General features: G+C 40.8%; 1 protein-coding gene across 1 annotated transcript in view; it reads right to left on the bottom strand.

The window, feature by feature from the left end:
* Positions 1-832: 832 nt before the first annotated feature.
* PNKP (polynucleotide kinase 3'-phosphatase) overlaps positions 833-22143 on the bottom strand; it is a 29016-nt gene continuing 7705 nt past the window's right edge. The window contains exons 4-17 of the mRNA XM_075191224.1: positions 20957-21505; positions 19473-19552; positions 16386-16443; positions 15528-15635; positions 14060-14131; positions 11114-11162; positions 10270-10340; positions 10101-10193; positions 9612-9708; positions 8003-8064; positions 7615-7724; positions 3155-3242; positions 3014-3075; positions 833-1592 (exon numbers count right to left, since the gene is read on the bottom strand). Coding sequence (XP_075047325.1) covers positions 1472-1592; positions 3014-3075; positions 3155-3242; positions 7615-7724; positions 8003-8064; positions 9612-9708; positions 10101-10193; positions 10270-10340; positions 11114-11162; positions 14060-14131; positions 15528-15635; positions 16386-16443; positions 19473-19552; positions 20957-21505 — 1620 coding nt within the window. The 3' untranslated portion in view covers positions 833-1471. The remainder of the gene's footprint in view (positions 1593-3013; positions 3076-3154; positions 3243-7614; positions 7725-8002; positions 8065-9611; positions 9709-10100; positions 10194-10269; positions 10341-11113; positions 11163-14059; positions 14132-15527; positions 15636-16385; positions 16444-19472; positions 19553-20956; positions 21506-22143) is intronic.

Below are 22143 nucleotides of genomic sequence, written 5' to 3' on the forward strand. Positions count from 1 at the left end.
GCCGCTGAAAAGGAAGGGATTGTAACTCCAATCGTACAGAGCTACAGAACTTTTTTCGGGCTGAACCCACTCTATGGAATTCTCTCCCTCGCACAATAAGACTTTCCTCTGGTCTACAAACTCTTAAGTGTTCTCTGAAAACCTACCTCTTCAGACAAGCTTATAATATTCCTCAACCACCCTCTTAACCTCACTACCTTAGCCTATTACCACCCGTTACACAATTTCACACAAGACAACTACCCCCTGACCAACATTGTTGTGTGACAGGATCATTTAGCCTATGAGTCACTTTTACCTTTGCAGTGTGGCTGGGCCAAAATACAAAATGTAGCCTTAGCCTCATGTATCAAACTCCCATTGTTCCATAGATTGTAAGCTTGCGAGCAGGGACTTCTCACCTCTTTGTCTGTTTTACCCAGTTTGTTTATTAGTTTACTATGTTTGTCCTCAATTGTAAAGTGCTATGGAATATGTTGGCGCTATATAAATAAATGATGATGATGCTTTTTAAATATATATAATGGTGAAGATGTTATGTAGACCTCTATGTCTGCATACAGTGAGGAGTGAGGAGACGACCAACAGCAAAAAGCCTATGGAAAATGGTTTTAAAGTTTGGTAGATATGGACACTTTGGAACTGAAGATGGACAGAGTGGCCTTGTCTTGTTTAGTACGAAGGTCATAGAAACTGGGACACCATGGTACTAGGAAAGGGAAGCGATTTCATATAAACGTCCTATTAAAAACACATGCAGGGGAAATATATCCCCCCTTTGTAAGATTTGCAAAAAAAAACAACTCCCTGAAATGAATAATGTAAGCAGACATCAGTATGTTCCGATTGGAATTTGAGAATATTTTTTAATTAAACGATAGGCACAACAGCCAAGGCACAAAGAGAGAGAATGTTCCAGTGTTTATTAAGTGCTTGCATTTAAGGGACATATTTGAAAGATTTGAACAGCTTGTGTGCAAGCCAAGGAATGACATCATTGGCACAGATGCAATGTCACGGAGACAGAGAAGTTGTCATACAGTCTGCTCCAACGCCAGCAACCGAGGGTCAGTCCCGGTAATGGATATAATCATTTCCACATTTATAATGTTTGCAATTTAGCCCAATCTGGACAATTCTATTTATTTAACAATGAGAACTTGAACAAGAAGTAGAAAAACAAAAAAAGGTATTTCGGAACAACAGTGCCACCATGTGGTCAGACAATAAACAGCGCGGCGTTGGTCTTGATTGTATTGTCCTCGAGGCCGTCCAGGTTTCGCTCAATAACCGTGCTTTTCCTTATGAAAACATGAGCTGTTTTGTAGATATAAGCAGTTCTTCCTCCTCAATGTGTAAACATTAATAATTAAATGACATGTAAATTTATTAGATTTAATCTGTTCCTTATTATAGAGGTTATGAAGTCATTGTTATCAGCTCTTCGTTCCACATAGCTAGAAGCTGTAACTTAGCCTTCTGAGAATTGCTGATACAAAGCTCTTTGATCTGGATCCTTGAAATTTGGCACAAAATTGATTTTTAAAATCTCACTGAAACCTTCGCTCACTGACGGTGCAACAAATTTACTTCTGTACAAAAAAAACAAGAAAGTAAACCTTAAAAAATATATACAGTATTAATGAACATGGATCACAGTAAGACATATTGTTCTACGCGTTGCATATTTATAAACGAGCCATGAATGTACAGAAAAGGCACTTTTATTGAAAAACACATTTGTTTCTGGAAAATACATATGTGAACACCACATTTGTAAGTGAAGTCAATTAATCACTTTCTAGGTTAGTCAATACTACTTTACCCACAAATTAAAGTGTGTTAATAGATAAATACTGCAGTCTCTTTAGCCAGGTATGACTGGAGCACGGAACAGCAGCTTACATGGAAATGTATGATACAAAGTGAGATATCTCAGGATCCGTTGTAGGATAGGGGGACTTTACCTAGATATCTGTGAATGCCATTAGCAGCACTTGTATGTAGATGAACATGTCTAGGTGTAGTAGCCTTTTACTACATGTGTTTAAAACTATTTTAATTTGTGTTTTACTTCCACTTCTATTTGCAATTCCTTTTATTGTAAATTATTGTGAATTTTTAAATAAGTGGATAAACTTTCCTGACTAATATACTTTCAAACTACTACTGCAGCTGGTATGGCAGTCACAGCAAGTTATAGGAGCTGAAATACCTGGTTAAAAGAATGATGCGCAAGAGCTTGGCCTGTTATTGGTTCAGTTGGACGAGGGTCGCTATTGGCGCAGTAGGACGAGGGTCGCTATTGGCGCAGTAGGATGAGGGTTGCTATTGGCACAGTAGGACGAGGGTTGCTATTGGCACAGTGGGACGAGGGTTGCTATTGGCACAGTGGGACGAGGGTTGCTATTGGCACAGTAGGACGAGGGTTGCTATTGGCACAGTAGGACGAGGGTTGCTATTGGCACAGTAGGACGAGGGTTGCTATTGGCACAGTAGGACGAGGGTTGCTATTGGCACAGTAGGACGAGGGTTGCTATTGGCACAGTAGGACGAGGGTTGCTATTGGCACAGTAGGACGAGGGTTGCTATTGGTACAGTAGGACGAGGGTTGCTATTGGTACAGTAGGACGAGGGTTGCTATTGGTACAGTAGGACGAGGGTTGCTATTGGTACAGTAGGACGAGGGTTGCTATTAGTATAGTAGGACGAGGGTTGCTATTGGTACAGTAGGACGAGGGTTGCTATTGGTACAGTAGGACGAGGGTTGCTATTGGTACAGTAGGACGAGGGTTGCTATTTGTTCATTAAGACAACATAGAGAATTATGCTAATAGGGATATCTGTAGAATTTACTCATTAGTCGTCTGCATTTTGTTAATAGTGGAAGTTCTGCTAGTAATGGAGTATAGGGGTTGAGTAAAAAACATCATCAGGTGTGGACATCCCCTTTAAGCCTCTCCTCTCCCAAAAGTACTTAATACTGGCACTGTTTCCAGTTGCTGACACTTACTTGTAGCTATTGATGACCATGTCGTTTACTGAAATGTGTCCTTTACTGGTCATCTCCCGGAACTGCAAACAAAGACATAATTGTTGTGATAAGCTACAGACTGCAGGTATGATATTCACTAGTGGCTGTGATCCCACTCACCCGATTGTTGTGCTTGGCCACTTCAATAGTGGCTGTGAAGTGGAAACAACGGGCCGGTACACCCGCTTTCTTTGCACAGCTGATGTACCTGAAATGTAACAGGAATATACTACATTAATTACAGGTATTATACTCAATGACAACTCTCCTATGTGTTATATCGATATCATAGACTTCTCTGTCTTTAGTAAAGTTCTGCTTTGCTTTTAGCACACAAAGACCCCCTCCCCCGGGGGCTCTGCAGCACAAGACTGCAAATATCAGTTACAGACTGTGATGATTTTTGTTTAACAAAATAAAATAAAAAGTATAACCTTAAATTTATTTTTAATTATTACAATAATAGATTTACATCCTCACAAACATGTTTTAAAATAAAGTCTCTGGAAGTTTTTATAGTGAGAATTAATAGCAGCATTGAGGGGGTAGTGTAGAGAACTGGCGTGGGGGTGGTGATGGTGATGATAATGGTGATGGGGGTGGTGGTGGTGGTGATGATGGTGGTGGTGGTGATGATGGTGATGGGGGTGATGGTGATGATGGTGGTGGTGGTGGTGATGGGGGGGTGGTGGTGGTGATGATGGTGATGGGGGTGATGGTGGTGGTGGTGGTGATGATGGTGATGGGGGTGATGGTGATGATGATGGGGATGATGGTGGGGATGATGGTGATGGTGGGGGTGGTGATGGTGATGATGATGATGGGGGTAGTGATGGGGGTGATGGTGATGATGATGGTGATGATGGTGGTGGTGATGGCGGTAGTGATGGGGGTGGTGATGGTGATGGGGGTGGTGGTGGTGGTGATGGCGATGATGGTGATGATGATGGTGGTGGTGGTGGTGGTGGTGGTGGTGGCGATGATGGTGATGGTGGTGGTGATGATGGTGATGATAATGGTGGTGATGGTGATGGGGGTGATGGTGGTGGTGATGATGGTGATGGGGGTGATGGTGATGATGATGGGGATGATGGTGGGGATGATGGTGATGGTGGGGATGATGGTGATGGTGGGGGTGGTGATGGTGATGATGGGGGTAGTGATGGGGGTGATGGTGATGATGATGGGGATGATGGTGGTGGTGATGGCGGTAGTGATGGGGGTGGTGATGGTGATGGGGGTGATGGTGATGATGATGATGATGGTGGTGGTGGTGATGATGGCGATGATGATGATGGTGATGGGGGTGATGGTGGTGGTGGTGATGATGATGGTGGTGGTGATGATGGTGGTGGTGATGATGATGATGGTGGTGGTGATGATGGTGGTGATGGGGGGGGTGGTGGTGGTGATGATGATGGGGATGATTGTGATGGTGGGGATGATGGTGGTGATGATAATGGTGGTGGTGGTGATGGGGGGGTGGGGGTGATGGTGATGATGATGATGGGGGTAGTGATGGGTGTGATGGTGATGATGATGGGGGTGATGGTGATGATGGTGGTGGTGATGGGGGTAGTGATGGGGGTGGTGGTGGTGGTGATTGTGGTAGTGATGGGGGTGGTGATAGGGGGGTGGTGGTGGTGGGGTGCATAGAACAAGGTAAGCGTGAGGAGAGGGCTCTTCATGTACTGTGGGTGTGGATGAGCTATTCATTTAATGGTGCAGGTGAGGGATAGTCATTTAACAGAGGGTGGGAGATATTTATTAGTTGCTGGGGAGATGGAACTATTTATTTAACGCTGGGGTTTGGGGGCTAATAAATGAATGTGAGTCAGAGTTTGGGGAGATTTATTAAATACTATGAATTTAATGTCAGGGCAGTATGGAGGACTGGATGCAGGTAGAGCTGCTTATTATTATTGATTATTTATATAGCACCACTAAATACGCAGCGTTTTACAGACAATATTTGTCACTCACATCAGTCCCTGCCCCAATGGAGCTTACAGTTTAAATTCCCCAACTCACCCACACAATAGGGTTCATTTTGGTCAGCAGCCAATTAAGATATCAGTACGTTCTTGGAGTGTGGAAGGAAACCGGAGGTCCCTGGTCGGGAATCGCTGTGAGGCAGGAATGCTACCCACTGTGCCACTGCTTAGGACACGAGCGGCAGATAGCGAACACTACAAGAACAGGTAGTGGAGAGCAGTCCGCCAAATGTCCCGATTCTGGTGGGGTGATATCGATTTTGGGTGACTGTCCCACTCAATCAGAACTTTGTCCCTATTGCAAAGGCAGTTGGAAGATATTCCCCACTTCATACTGCTCTGCCTGCCATGCCCATGAATTCGAAGTGGATAGGAAGGGGTTGGCGAGCGGCTTCGCACTGGCTGAAATGATAGTCACGCCCCTTGCATAATGGTCATGCCAACTCTGGGGGCCACACCTCCCTGGTAGCTGGCCACACCCCTTCAGAATGAACGCACTTTTTCAGTGAATCCCAAACTTTCTCAGTTCAAGGCACCATTAGGGTCTCCATAATTTTTTAAATTCACCCCTAATCCATAGCAATTATTAAACAGTCCCCCGCTTTGCTTGCCACCAGCCCTGGCCGAGGTACTCCTGTGAGATTCCCGTGGCACCCCAGGGAGCCACGTTGCACAGTTTGGGAATCACTACACTATTTCATAGGCTCCTGCCACTGCATTCCCCTGGTGGGCTCTTCATGCCCCAGTTAAACATTATATGCTCCCCTCACAGGTCAGAGTCCACCTCATGGGATACCACCACTTGTATTTCCTTACACAGCCGATTCTTTATAGCCCCCTCGATGAATAAAGGCACAAAAACAACTTCAAAAGATTCTTGGTAATTGGAGCACCTGCACTCCTTGCTTCCTGGTTAACATGCACTATATACTTTTTGGCTGAACATTCATTTGAATTACTCTCTGTATGCCCCACCAGGTCAGAGAGAAAATATATTACGGTCAATCAGCCCTGGGACTGTAATATAGCTGTATGAGGCAGAATGAGCTGGGGCAGTGGTGCTATTCCTGTCTATAGTTGGGTGGCTCAGCCTAGACTGTTTCTCCCCTGGCTACCAGGAGAAACGAACTCACATGTATGTCTGCCAGGCAGCTGTTAGCGGAGTGAAATGGAAAGAAGAGATAAGAAATGTGAGTGTTGCCATAACAAACATCCTTATCACACACGTCTCCACCACACGCTAATAAATGGAAGGCTGACCTGCTTAGAACGGAAACTGTTCATTAAAACAACTATTTACATTTCATAAAACGTACCCGTTTAATTTAAACAACTGTAAATTGCTGTGAGATAATGTATCCAATGTCTTGTGAGAAGTATATTAATTGTAGCTGGAACTGTATAGTGTGTAGTGTCTTCTAAAAGCCTTTTAGTTTATATATATATATATATTTACACATACACACATTTATACATAGTGGTGTCGTGAGTGAGCTGTGTGGATCCTCCAACCATATGGGCTGCAGAAATAAATGAGATCACGACAAGACGCATTTTGTAAAGAGACTGTCACATAGGCCAATGTAGCGGGAGGCTTACATACAGAGACAAGGATCATGAAAGCACAATAAGCGGTTCTGTCCATTGAGAAAGCGGATCCAAAACCTGAACAAGATCTCATATGTTTATTAATGTATTAATTCAGCGTTTACCTGGGGTGCCGTGGTGATTTCGCAGACATGCTACAGCTAGGGCGGGGTAAGCAAGGCAGGGGACTAACTGGTAATTATTTTGGCTTAAGGGTGCTTCGAAAAAATGACGGAGACCCTAAGGGGGTTTTAGTTATTTCAATTGCAGCGTGCAATTCAATTGAAAAAGAGGGACCGCTGCCCCTGCGCATTAATCATTATTTTTGCAAGAGGAGTTTTAATGCGGTCATGTATAACACAAAAAAAAGGTTTTGCATATATTTTCATACATTAGATTGCATTACACATTGATAATATCTACATTACAGTACTTTCTTTAGCATATTTTTTTATTTAACTATTTTTTTTACTATAGAATCATCTATACCATGTCAAAACACATTAGTACAAACATATTTGTACCAAAAACATACCTAAATATTAATTAATTAGTGATTTTTTTTTTTTATTTCATTATTTTTTAACAAGAAAATCAACTTTTACATGTTAGGCATTACCGATAAACATAGTTTAGCTTTTTTTTTCTCATTATTACATGATTTCAAATCGTTTTCAGAGGATTTTTATTTTTATCACACCCCAAAGAGGTGCGAGATAAAACAGCATATTGGCCTGTTTAACGCGCAGCGTTAAAAATACAATTAAATATCTTTTAACACGGCTGCCTCTCGCACACCCTATACTTTCAATAGACCTTCTACTGGAGCGCGAGAGGACCGTTTGATGAAAAAAACCAGAGCGTTAAAAATGGAATTGAATCGCGTGTAAAGTTAACCCAGCGTTAAAATGACTTAACATGGTCTTAAAAAAATCTTGCGGTCAACTGAATTAGATGCTAAATCTTATAGCACCAAGTGGTTCAGCCAGCCTTACTCACCGGCCTCGAGACTCTAAATCGGGGTTAGTGTTATCGATGAAAATACTCTTGCCATTTTGCAAAGCTTCTTCACAGGCTGCCACACACTTCTGCCATGTTCCTAGAGTGTCCTACAATGAATGTCACAGGTCAGGCCAATAGACAAATCCCAGGATGAAAATAATATTGATTTCCATTAGCGACACACATAGGACAATGGACATACTGCGAGAGTACTTATAATTAGTGCGATTCTTACAGAACTCTAGAGTAGTGATAGAATTTACAGAACTTTATTATTGTTGCAACCCCTAACTATGATTGTTAAGCCTGTTCTGAAAAGAATACCCAACAAATGCCAGATTTCTCCAAGGGATACAATTTATTTTCTCTCCTACCATCTACTTACCCTGTTGGCAAACGCATAACCTTTAGGCACCAAATGTTCTTTCACAAAAGAAGATTTTCCGGCTATAAACACACAAGATATAAATGAAGATTTAGACTTCTCATTAAGAAACAGAACGGTACCCTGATCATGTGTCCACTTGGAGTGCATATAAAATGCATGAAAAACATGTCTGAAAACATATACATTTCTAATATTATACTAGATGCAAAGGTGTAAATGAGCTGTCGAAGGGAATTTAATAGCTACTCTCTATCTCAAATAAACCTGTCAATATCTTTATGAAATGTGGCAACTTTAAAATATAACTAATAGTTGGCATAGAGCCTGGAATAGGTCTGTAAATAGCATTACACCACTGACCTCTTCAGCAATATCCTGTAATAACACATTGTGTGATGTCAACAAATATACAATGCCCAACGTAGTCACAGCTTAAGAGACACAAAGCAATTTTGGTCGCACTATTTGAGCATTGGAGCAATAATGCACTGTAACTCCCCATGGCCCGGCATCAATACGCACTATCAGGGATATTTACAATTAAGTCTGTTCTGTATCGCTTATGCTGTGGATCACCAGTAGTGGAAACTGAAAAGCCGCACCAAAGAATGAAATCGGGTAATACCAATTTCAAACAGAAAATGAATAAAAGGTCAGAGTTTACCTCTGTGTACTGTTCCCCCTTAAGTTAGGGAATAGGTCTATTTTTAAATACAAGTTCTTGCTTAGCTTCTCCCATTGGCTATATGCGCCAATGATTTTAAACCCACTGTCGTCAGGTGTATGAGGACTAGAAGAGAGAACCATACGGGATCCCTCTCTCTGGAGAGAATCTTCACCAGCAGACAATTTTAGTTACAACTTTTAAGGGGTGTATGTTACCAATGGTAAAAGCTGGGCAATTTAAAATAAAATCCATTTAACACTAATGAAATGCAGTGCTTGAACATGGACAAGTAAGTATAGCACCGTCACTGTTCTGTTATTTAAAGTGTTTTTTCTCTGCTGTCAAACTTTCCAAGAAAGTCATAGCATTAGGCAACCTGCTGAAGGTACATAACCCAGACAATAAAAACAGAGAGCATTATTTCAGACGATGTGCAGCACAAACTCCTCTTTTAGATTTCCACAAAAGTGCATAGGTTTACAGAGCAAAATGGGTTTAGGGAAGAGCACAAGTTTGCACCAGCGAATGGAAAGTCATGGAGTAGGCGCACTGATACAACGAGTGTAGTGGAGCTTTGCAGAGCAAGACTGCTGTAATGAGATAAAGGTGTAAGAATTCGGATTATTAGATTTTATGGGGTGGTTCTTGCTGTGCGGAGGGGCGCACGGCCACTTCCACTCCACAAAAAGACGTTACTTTTGCACCAGCTATGAGCTGCGGAGAGGAGGTCTGGTCCTATTAATTTAGTGGGAGGTAAAGCAATAATATAGGACAAAAATGAAAAAACGTCCTAAAAGTGTGCACCTTGACGTGCGCAGCTGCAAAATTAAACCTTTTTGTGCACTTTGTAAATGATTACTTTCTGGTACCGGTAATGATATTATCAAAGAAGGTGAAGCTTCACGTTGCTGAATGTATTGTGATTAAGCAAAACATTACCTCCCGGAAAGCCGACAGCCACCACTACCTCAGGGGTGGCAGAGACCAGAGTGGAAGTTGGGGGTTCGTACAGTGGACCACTAGTATCCAGATTCCTCTGTTCAGAAAAACAATATATAGACATAAAGAATAACTATTATAGGAACATTGACAAAGGTTACTTCCATTGTCAAGGCAACAGAATATTTTTAAAAAGTTGTCAATTCACATATCTTGTTTAACTTCATCAAATATAAGTCAGCATAACGTGCGGAACATCAGGAGGAAAAAACAAAAAGATATATGAATAGAGGTCTTCTTAAAAATATTCTTATGCACCGGTAAATCAGCACTTTGTTCCAGGGCGCTGTGACTATGGTGATCTAACTCACGCATTTCACTTTTTAAATATTTTTATACAACTAAGTTAACCCTTTTAAGTAGTTAAGTTACTTGCATAGGCACATTACCCTTATGCTGTAAAAATAAGCTCTTATCTTTTAGACTTACTGGATCATAGGTAGGGAGCTGATAAGGAGCTTTCTTCCAACCAAGGAAATACTCTTCTGGAGTGTAGAACTTTATACCTAGATTCAGAGCGAACTGATAAAACAATACAGGAATTAGTGCTGTTATCTATTTACTATACCCCGATCAATACAACTGTGTGACGTCTTACCAAGCGGTCCCCGCAAGAAAAATCTTTCTTCTTGCGGTCGGGAGCCCAGTTTGCCGGTCGTCCAGCAGCATCTGTGTGAAGATAATGGAATCACACTGCGGCCAACACATGATATGATGTTCTATTTAGTCCAATGAAGGGTTTATATATACACGAGAGGTTAAAGAGATACTTTTTAAACAAGATGGATGCATGAACCTCTTTTTATATAGTGGTACATTAGGCAGCAGAGTATTCCTGCACCAGTTTTGTAGAAGCTTCCAGTTACTAATCTGTGCTGTTGGAGGACCTTGTTCCTTCTACTCTCAGTCTGTGGCTTCCTGCTGCCTCCATTCCCCTCCTCACATCATGACACTGCCCCTGTCACATGCAGTCCTGCACTCACTTACATAACCACACAAGTGGACAGGTCACTGTCTTGCACAGTCCGTTCATCCCCCAAAATTGTCTCTGAGCATTCTGATAGGCTACAGGATATTCTAATCCTACCCACTTCAAGACAGAGGACATCCCAGGAGAGCAGGCATTGAAGACTGGATATAATAAGGTGCTCAGACCTTAATCATAGCACCTTTAAAACATTGCTAAAAATTAATCCTCCACCGGCCCTACTTGAACTGTAGACATCCCTTCCCTAGGACGCCCATTCTTTGAGCTGTTGGGATACCCTGATGAAATCATGCTTCAATAAAGGAGAGTCGAATTTGTTGAGTTGACCTCAGTGGATCACTAAGCTACGTCCACCTAGTGCTGCTTCATTACATTCATTTTATAAATGTAAGAGGAGGAATGGATCTGTAATTCACTTTCTATAGGAATATGGAAACAGAGCAGTGATCATTACCTCCTACGTACACACAATCTTCTTTCTGCACTTTGATGCCATCATTACCCTGAAAGTGAGAGAAACACATTTATTTGGCAAATATGAGGAGCTGTTAAAAGACAGAACAGAGGTCTGTATCTGTTTTCGGCCGTTACGTTGGAGTCGTCTATGGGACCCGTGGTTGAGTTATGAATGAATAAAGTACAGAGATTCGTCTTTAAAGTACCCCTTTATAATACCCCTCCTCTCTTATGTAAGGTCATTTATTGGGAACAAAACTGTGTTCTAGTGTATTAAACCCATTATCTGTCACTCTTTATAACACCAGCCTCTCTAAAACAACAGTGTTTCAAGCGGACCTTATACAGAGGTAGCTCTATATTTATTTTAATTACTTTAATATCGGTCACAGCATGAAAAGAATACCATGGATATGAATAATAATGCTTCTATTAGTGGTTAGTGCAAAATAGTCTTAGAAAGGGGGATGTCTGGGGACATAATTTTTAGGTTATGATACAAAGCATATTGAGGTTCACCATAATATACATTTGCTATAATAAGTATTCACCCCCTTTGAAATTGTTCCCATTTTATTTTCTTACAACACTGAATTAAAATGAATTTATTCAGAATTACCCATTGATCAACACAAAATACCCTGTAATGTCAAATGAAAAAAAACAAACAAAACAAAGCTTTTCATTAATGACAAATAAGATACAGACAATAACTGCTCATCATTATTCATCCTGTTGCCAAGAAATACCTAAACAAATCCGTTGTCTTCAGAGGCCAGAAAATTAATTGTCCAACGGTATATAATTAGTGTCTCAATTGATTTCAAAATAGATACAGTTGTCCCAGAGTTAGCTAATACATTTAATAACAAGAGCTTCATCGTGAAGAGCAAAGTACGTCAGAGAAAATGTTATTGTATAGCAGCAATCAGGGGAAGGATATAAGATGTCAAACACTTGTAATATCCCTCTGACAACTGTCAAGCCCATTATAGAGAAATGGAGAGAAAATGGCATATGTGTGAATATGTCTAGAACAGGACAGTCTCCAAAATGGACCATTCCAATCAATAAGGACACAATTTATATTCCAGCAAGACAATGACCCTAAGCATATAGTTAAAGCCCCATTGGAGTGACTTAGATGCTAAAAAAATTATTTAATAAAATAATAATTTAATTTTTGTCACTAATGACTATATTATTAATTAACAGGTGACAATAACAGTTTTTTGTTTCTGTTTGTTCTTTTGTGACTTGATATTCCACATATGTATGGGGCAGCATGGTGGCTAAGTGGTTAGCACTTCTGCCTTACAGCACTGGGGTCATGAGTTCAATTCCCGACCATGATCTTATCTGTGTGGAGTTTGTATGTTCTCCCCCCGTGTTTGCGTGGGTTTCCTCCGGGTGCTCCGCTTTCCTCCCACACTCCAAAAACATACTGGTAGGCTAATTGGCTGCTATCAAAATTGACCCTAGTCTCTCTCTCTCTGTCTGTGTGTGTGTATGTTAGGGAATATAGACTGTAAGCTCAAATGGGGCAGGGACTGATGTGAGTGAGTTCTCTGTACAGCGCTGCGGAATCAGTGGCGCTATATAAATAAATGGTGATTATGTATGGAACGTATCCTGCAATATCCTGTCTGTTAGACCAGAGCGGACCTAGACCCGTATTCAAGAACAGATGTATATTTAGATCTGCTGCTTGTTGAATACGGAAGTGTGCAGCCCAATTTTCGTGCGTTTCTAAAAACAAAAGCAAACGCATAATACGTTCATTTTGCGTTTCTTAGTGATTCAGGCTTGCAGTGTACAAATGTGTAAAGCTGGCAGAGTTTTAGCCAATAACAGCTGTAACTGCAGCTCAAATTTTTTTTAAAAATTACTAAGTAGTCCCCCGCCTTGCTTACCACCAGCCCTGTCCCTGGTACCCCTGTAAGATCGCTGAGGCACCCCAGGGAACCACGGCACACAGTTTGGGAACCACTGAGTTAATTTATGTGTTTTTTTTACTTTTAATTAATTAAGAAACAGCGGCTGTTTCTGCTGCTTAACAGTACAGATTATTTTGTGTTGATCACTGAATTCTTAAAGAAATGTATTTTCACTCCAAAACAAATTGTGAAAAACTGACTGGGGTATGAATATTTATTTTTATAGCCACTATAAAACGTACGTTGGGAAAAAATATATTGATACAATAAATATATATATATTTTACAGCAAAGTGTTCTTAGGAATCGTAGAGGGTAATCTAGAACCTTTTAAAATGTACTTAATAAATCTGCAGAAAAAAGCTAACGGCTTTAATAATAATTACGAAATAATAAATGTCCCATCACACCTAATGGAAGTCGATGTTTTGCATATTAAATTTCGAAACTACTTTTTTTTGTTATACTAAATGCTCTACCAAGTGTCAGCCATATGGGCCTGATTATCAACAAATAAAGTATTTCTGTTGTCATTCTCTTGAATATGTCTTTGTATTGTCTGTGTAAGCTTGTTTAATCATGTAGTACACATGTCAAATTTCTAATTTAACACCAGCAATTTATTATGCTTGGGAGGAGAAACCTCAAACAGCATGGGCTCTCTATGTCAGATTGCTCTCTGATGAATGCATCTGTACTTTGCTTCTAATAAAAGAACCTCTGATCATGCAACATTCTGAATGCCTCAAGTTGCTCATTTCCACCACAATATTGAAATTCATGGTTTACAGAATGTTATTATCAGCATACTACATGTCTAATAGGAGGCACTGCAGTCATGTCTAAGCATTAATCACTTCCAGCGCTCTAGGAAAGTAGCCAGATGTGTTTTCTAATCTATTATAACTAAGTTAAGGTATAGAGAACAATACAGAGAGATTCATAATAGCCTTGTATTTTATCGCTACAGTACCTACTGTACACTGTTCCCCAGCAGTCAGTCTCACCTTTTCACACATATAATCCCACATTCCAGTGACAGGTTTACGGTAGATGCCCATCCCAGTTGCAACAAAGACCTGTAATAAAATATTATTTACATCTCCAACATATCAAATAAATCCACTCCACTCATATGTAACATTGTGAGGTTTGGTATCTTAGTACTTGGGCATGCCAGAAGCCTTGAGTATGACTATGTATTTTTTTAAAAACAGTTCAACAAAATATATATTATTAATTAATGCATTTATTTAATAATTAAGATCTAAAATACTCTGCAGCAGTGTACAATCAGACAATATAGGTACGTAAGTCTCTTGCCCAGTGGAGCTTACCACGGACTCACAAACCAGAACCAATTTAGTTATAGGCCAATTAATCTATTAAAGTAACTGGAGGAAAACCAGTCGATGATGTGAAGAACGTACAAACATCACGCAGCATTCTGGGTTGGAACTGAACCTTAAAACCCTACGCCTTTGTGCTACGCTATATGGATTGTTGTTGTGATGGTAATATTATAAATGAAACTGAGTATATGTGTTATTTGTGTCTTACATACAGATACTTCTCAGTTGTCTCCTAACCATGTTTGTCTGATTTGCGCCTTAGAAACCATGTTTTGTAAGCCTTAGTTGTACTAATACTGTATGAAAGGAAAAGGGGAGGTGTTGGCCATAGCAACCAATCAGATTCTATCTACCATGTATCTAGAACATTCTATGAAATGATTACTAGAATCTGATTGGTTACTATTGGCAACACCTACACCTTTTTTTTTTTTTCTAGAAGTTTTAGTAAATCTGCCCCTTAGTGGTTTGTGTAGATTTATACAATGCTTTACTGGCTGAGGTGTCAAGGGGATAACTGCACGGGCCTGCCCATTGGATACAGAAGATTACCGTTCAGGAGAGGATTAATTTTTGGGCCAGTTAGCTGTACCCGTCATCTAGGCTGCATGCAATCAGTTCTTCTTTGGTGCAAATATGCTCATTTTAAGTAAATTTGTATTGTTAAATGTGTTTTTTTGTTTTGTCTCTCTTTGTGGGCAACTTGAAATCTATTAATTCTAGTTAAAATAAAGGCTGATTTTTCCATACAATAAATTAACTTAAAAGTATACTCTCGTCAGCATGAAAAAATATACATTCAGGATGGGTTCTCTGTGCTAAGATGAGCAGATATTAAATCTCAAATGCAGCCAGAAAAGGAATCCAGCAGCCACAGCTTGGTTCCCCTAAACTCAGTGCTGGAATCATCTGACTAGGATGAGGTGGGGTTTCGTTTTCAGCCCTGAAGGTATACAGATTGTGAGAGAATTGTTTCACATCCATTTTTCCTGATGTTGTAGAGACACATTAATGTGTCCTATGTGTGGTCACTATATCATCAGCATCTTGCTACTTAGTTCACATGTTGAAATAGACAATTTAATGTTGATATTCTGTTGAAAGCAAAACAATCTGCACAGACCTGTACCGGTATGCCCAGCTGATCCAAAATAGCTTCAACTTTGGCTTTGAAAACTTCAGGCCTTAGCTTACCGCGGCTAATTCCCATCTGATTGGTGAAAAAGACCACCTGAGAGAGGACAACGTAAGAGATATCTGGTAAATGAGAGAAGAGAGAAGAAGAGCGAAGAAAGGAGAAGAGAAGAGCGAAGAAAGGAGAAGAGAAGAGCGAAGAAAGGAGAAGAGAAGAGCGAAGAAAGGAGAAGAGAAGAGCGAAGAAAGGAGAAGAGAAGAGCGAAGAAAGGAGAAGAGAAGAGCGAAGAAAGGAGAAGAGAAGAGCGAAGAAAGGAGAAGAGAAGAGCGAAGAAAGGAGAAGAGAAGAGCGAAGAAAGAAGGAGAGAAGAGCGAAGAAAGAAGGAGAGAAGAGAGATAGGAGAGAGAGGGGCAAAAGAGAGAGGGGCAAAAGAGAGAGGGGCAAAAGAGAGAGGGGCAAAAGAGAGAGGGGCAAAAGAGAGAGGGGCAAAAGAGAGAGGGGCAAAAGAGAGAGGGGCAAAAGAGAGAGGGGCAAAAGAGAGAGGGGCAAAAGAGAGAGGGGGAAAAGAGAGAGGGGGAAAAGAGAGAGGGGGAAAAGAGAGAGGGGGAAAAGAGAGAGGGGGAGAATCACACACAGAAAAGACACAACTAAAAGGTAACACCTGCCTATCTATCCCAAACAGTTATCTGCCCCCATCTTTCTATCCAAACCTAAGTAAAATAACCCAACTGTGTACTACAACCTATATACTCGCTTGATACATTCCCTATAATTTGTATACTACGTTTTACCCTTATCTTTGTCACCCTTCAGAGACTGCTCTATAAAATCCGTCATGAAACTCACCTTATATCCATCCGCCAGAAGTGCTTTCAATTTTTTGGGAATTTCTGGATATAAAATTCTGTAGGATATAAATGCATATCATTGATGCGAGGCAAAATATGTTGAGAAAATAAAATATAAATTAACTTTTGTACCACGGATAGGCTTTGTTTTCATATTAGGTTTACGATGACCCTCTAGTATAAAGGAATCGCAATAAAAGAAGTAGAAGAACTTAAAAAATGAAAACATTTCATTCACAATTACATAAAAAGGTACGTCTCTGCCATTTACAAATTTCATATATTTAGACTGACATCACACCCATCGCCTACGTACAATGGAGACAGCTATTTTGTAGGTTGAAACAACAGTCATGAGAAAGTGGTCTAATAATAGAGTAATTTATTGATTGGGTCAGTGACTTGGAACGTGGGACACAAAAAAACCACAGCTGCTTTGACATCCTGGAGCACAGTACAATTCACTGTCCTCTACAACATATGAAAATTCCATTACATACAGCAGATGATTGTAATATGGTCTCCTCAGTCAGTATCATGTGTTACGCCTAACTGTACGTGTATGGGTATGGGATGACCTTAATAGGACCCAGCCTAATTGCTAAACATGTAATTAAATATTATTTTGGAAGCATAGAAGAGTCATAAAAAAAAGGATTTCTTACTCAACATAAAATACCTTTCTCTGAGTCCTTTGGGGGATATTGCGATCATGGAGCAGACTTGGAACTAAGGCTCTTTAATTCTGACATTCATATTCCCCTACTACACCCCTCCCATCTGAAGCCATCCTCAGTTTTTGCATAACAAAGCACAGAAGAGAGGGCCTAACTAGGAGTAACCAGATACCTAGATCATCAACAGCAAACAACACACAACCAACCAGAGAAAGAGGGTCCCCCAATTGACTCAAAGAAAGGGATTTTACGGTGAGGAAAAATCCTCCTTTCATTGGATGACACTGCGATCATATGGACTAAGGGCTCCTGAGGATATCAAGGCTTCACAGGATGTACAAAGGGAGGCTCAACAAGTAGAACCCCCTGTAGGAACGTCTGCACATCTCTCATCAGCACCAACTTGTGCTAAAAGACAACAGGAAGCGCCGAAACCTGCATATTCAAGGACGAGAAACGGAGACCCTTGTCAAAACCAGCTTGTAGGAAGGATAACAGGAGGAAAGACTAAACCTGTAAGTGTGAAAACTGTGACCCTCACACCACTGAATGTAAGCCGGTAATACCCGGTACCAATTTGCCGAAGATGAGGTTTCCTCACCTTAATCATGGTCTGCACAACCTTGGGTGAAAATCCTTTGCCCAGAAAAATCAGAATCTTAGTAGTCAAGACGTAAAAGCCAGACGATTTAAAGAGTGACAACCCTGAGCCAGAAAGCAATCTGTAAGGCGGACTTGCGGCCATCCCTAGGATACCGGAGTACTATGTCCCGTGCGCCCAATTCGGAGCCACAAGAATGGCTCGACCAGTTCTCTTTTCAGTTTCTACAACACCCATAGAAGCTTCGGAATTGGTGGAAACAGGTACACCAGATTAAACTTCCACAGGATCGTCATTGCATAAATGTACTTCGCCATGGAGTCTCTGGACTATGCACAGATTAGACAACTTTGAAGTTCAGACATGACACCATGTGATCTATCTCTGACTGACCCAAACGCTGTACCAGTACAGCAAGCACCTGTACGTGAAGGGACCATTTTCATGGATGGATCCAGTGATGGCTGAGGTAATCATCCTTTCAGTTCTCCATCCCTGGGATGAATGTGGCCGCCATCAGCAGAAAATGGCGTTCTGTCCATGACAATATCTGCGCTGTCTCCCGCATGGCCATGGCACTGCACATTCCCTACTGATGGCTCAGGAAGTCTACAACAGTGGCACTCTCCAATTGAATTTTCAGGGGCTTTCCTTCCTGGATCCCCTGACCCCATAGGAGTGCTCTGTAGACTGCTGTTAACTTCAGGACAAGCAGTTCTTGAGGAGACCAGAGACCCTGTAACTGAAGAGGGCCTATGACCGCACTTCACCTGGACAGACTGGCGCTCATGGTGAGAAAGTTCCACTCCCAGTTCTGGAAGGACTGACCTCTCTTATGATTTGTCTGTGAGAGCCACCAGGTGAGACACTGGTGTGTGGTTATGGACAGCGAGATGAGCTGCCTGTCCAACTGAAGGGTGGATCTGGACCATTTTCTCGGAAACTACCTCTAAAATGGTCTTGAATGAAACTGTGCGAAAGTCACTGCCTCGAATACAGACACCATGGTCCCTAACAATTTCATGCACCGGAGAAGAGACACTTCTCGCCTGGCCAATTAGGCCTTGGTCTTGTTCAGAATGGAAAGGACCTTGTCCTCCGGGAGGAACACCTTCTGTCACACAGAGTCGAAGTTGAGGCAAAGAAACCTCATCTGTTGGGCTGGAATTTAGGAAGACTTGGGAATCCAGTAGTGTCTCTCCAGAACCTGGATAGTCAGCCGAATGTGCTGTTGAACGGCAGATTCGGATGATGCCTTTAACAACAAGTCATCATGTACCAGTATGACGTTGGTTCTAAATAGGCGGGCAATGGGGGGGTCCACCTTATGAGAATTTTCCCATTGAACCAAATCTTCCGATGGTAAGAGGTAAAGGGTTTTAATTTTCCCTGGCATCTGAATCTTTTTATCAGGACTCTCAGGGGCCCGGAGTGAAGGCGGCCGACATCACTGAGAAGCTGCCCAATATTCATTAGTCCTAACTTATATTCATGATGTACTGGGTCCTTGTGAATTGACAGGCTACAGGCTCATGCATATTAGGCCATGAAATGTGTAAGTGACAGGTCCACTTTAAATGAGGTTAATATTTTCACCTGGCAGACCAAAAAAGGAACTAGCGATTACAGCCATTCTGAAGAATTTTGTTTAGACCGTTCAATTAAGTTTGAGGAACAAAAAAATTTCAACAACAAAAGTCCCCTTCCTATTTATGCCTTTACAGTATGTTACATTTTTAGAACCCAAGATTGTATTTTAATTCTAGGTTAAAGTTCAACTGACAAAGAGAATAAACACACGTCATACCTCCAGTCATCTGCACTGGTTGGAAAGACCTTTCCTGACTTTGTTGTGATAATTGTTCCATCAATGTCAAATCCAGCAATCTGTAAGATAAACAGTGCAATAACATACAATTGCCCCATCAAATGACCACTCACACTTCTCTATGCATGCAGAAACTAACTCAATACCAACAGGAAGTCAAGAGATGTTTGGCTAGAATCTTCTGAACACTTCACTTTTTAAAGAAACAGTATATAGGAAAACCAAATTCTGGCACAGGCTGTTTGACTTTATTATGCAGTAACGTCAAGCACTTTTAAAGGGGGGTAATAGTTTTGTCTGTATAAAGTTGTCCGCACACACTGTGATAATGTCGTAAATCCGGAAAATGATCAGGTCACTTTTGAACATGTTAAAGTCAGCAGGTTGCCCCTATAGACCTATTTGTTGACCGCACTAAGATTCTCCATTTGATTAATTTGGCCCAAGTGCTAAACTGCCAGATTTATCCAATTTGGCCCCCCATGTGTGTGGCAGATTTGCCTACAGATTGATGATTAACATCTCTGTGTTATTGCTAGCAGCTTGTACTATAATCAGATGAATAAAACATTCCAATAATGATTTTCATCAATCAGCGATTGATCAATGCCGACTGGCTACAGAGCAGTGGTTTAAGTCATAATAAATGAATGAGCTTTAAATGGTTTCCCGGCTTAAAGTGCATTTAGCTACGTCGGTACGTATGGAATCCTTGTGCTAATTGTAATGATCTCTACAGCCTGAATCTGAACACTGTGCTCCCCTAGCTCCAGTATTGTAAGCAACTGAATTATTATACCAAAATATGCTTAACAACAATCCAAGTTGAATCATGTTTAAAGAAATGTCCTGTGTTATCCAACCACATTCTCATAATAAGGGGGGATCCTTCCATGTAATTCAGATTCACCCCATCAAGTTCAGTTTAGTCTCAACCTCCCCATGTTACAAATATAAAGAATAAACAAATTTATTCAGTAATTGAGGATTATCATGGATTGTGTATGCTGCAGACATCTGTCATACACTCAGCAGTACACATAAAATAAAATGTAAAAAAATAGATGTTTAATTTTGAATTACAAGTTGCTGTGGGTACATTAAGAGGCAGTTGTCCTACCCTGCAAGGGAACAGCTTAGCAAGTAAATTATATTGTGCAAAACGCTTCCAGGTATGTTGAAATAAACACAAAATATTGGGTAAAAAAACCTCCTTTATCCTACATCTATACATTCCTTTACCGGTATCAATTTGATAGCGAGGTCAGAATTCTCTAAGCTGAAAATCCTAGTTATTCTGAAACCCTTTGGCGAGTTACTTAATCCTTTCACACTAAATATAGAGACTTGAGCCTTGAGTGATTTGCAAATACAACTTGATTGGCCGCTCAGCCATGCTACTTGCTATACACTTTGTTTAATAAACTGAAAATACATATATGAATATTTGGGCGTTCCCCTACCTTGGAAGAAGACTGAACGCCTTTCTTATTAAAAATCAAAAGTTTGCCTTTATCTTCCCAGGAGTCTTTGCTGCAGGTCGCGCCCCTGGCGGTGTCCGGAACCGCGTGGGATGTTTTGGTGCTGGCGGAGTTTGCTTTGGCCGACGTCTCCTGCAACTCTCGCAGTTTGCGAGAAATTTCCTCCTCCTCTGAATCTTCGCTGTTTTCTGCAGCCTTCAAGCCTGGATCCTGGCACTTTGACTTCTTACTGCTCGGCTGGGCCTTGCTGCCTTCTTCCCGGTGGCTTTTCTTCTGGCTTTCGGATGTACATGCACCAAAAAAGTCTTTTATGTTTCTCTTTGGGCTTGCAGCAAGAGAACGCTTTTTGCTCACCTGTGTAGGAGTCTTGGGCTTCCCAGGTGCACCAGTGTTTTTGGGGCTTTCATCACTGAACGCCACGGTATAAGGATACAGCGAGTTCACCATGTACAGGGTATGATCTTCCTTCAACAGTGCGCTCTCCCCCTGCTTCAACTTCACTTCTCCGACTGACGTGGGGTTTGGACCCAGCTAAAAGGAAAGACGTTTGTTCATCAGCAACAAACTACACAATGTATACAGGAGCACAGTGTTGGCTAACCTGTGACACTCCAGGTATTTGTGAAACTACAAGTCCCAGCATGCTTTGCCAATATACAGCAGCTTATTGCTGGAAGGGTATGCTGGGACTTGTAGTTTCACAACACCTGGAGTGTGACAGGTTATCCAACACTGCTCTAACACATTCCTATTATATAATAGCAAAATTGTCCCATTTATAGAAGTAACAATACTGTAAATCAATAGACTTTACTTTACATACAAAATGTGTTTAAAAAAACCTAATTGCTTTGTTAGTTCATCTTTGATCAATAATTTAGTTTTTAGAACTGAATAAACACACACACACACACTATATATATATATATATATATATATATATATATATATATATATACACACACACCAATATAATATTATGTAATTTATATAGTTAAATTAAGAGAGTAACAATCCATTATATTCAAGTAGTTTTAAAGCGATCCAGACGAAACTATCTTTAATCACTGAACCCCCCTCCCTTTAATGCAGCCATTTGCCAACAACATTTTAATGTACACAGCACAGTTTATATTGACCACAGTTAAACCAATTAACTCTTGAGAACA

This window comes from Mixophyes fleayi, chromosome 11 (assembly GCF_038048845.1).
Source record: "Mixophyes fleayi isolate aMixFle1 chromosome 11, aMixFle1.hap1, whole genome shotgun sequence".
NCBI lineage: Eukaryota > Metazoa > Chordata > Amphibia > Anura > Limnodynastidae > Mixophyes > Mixophyes fleayi.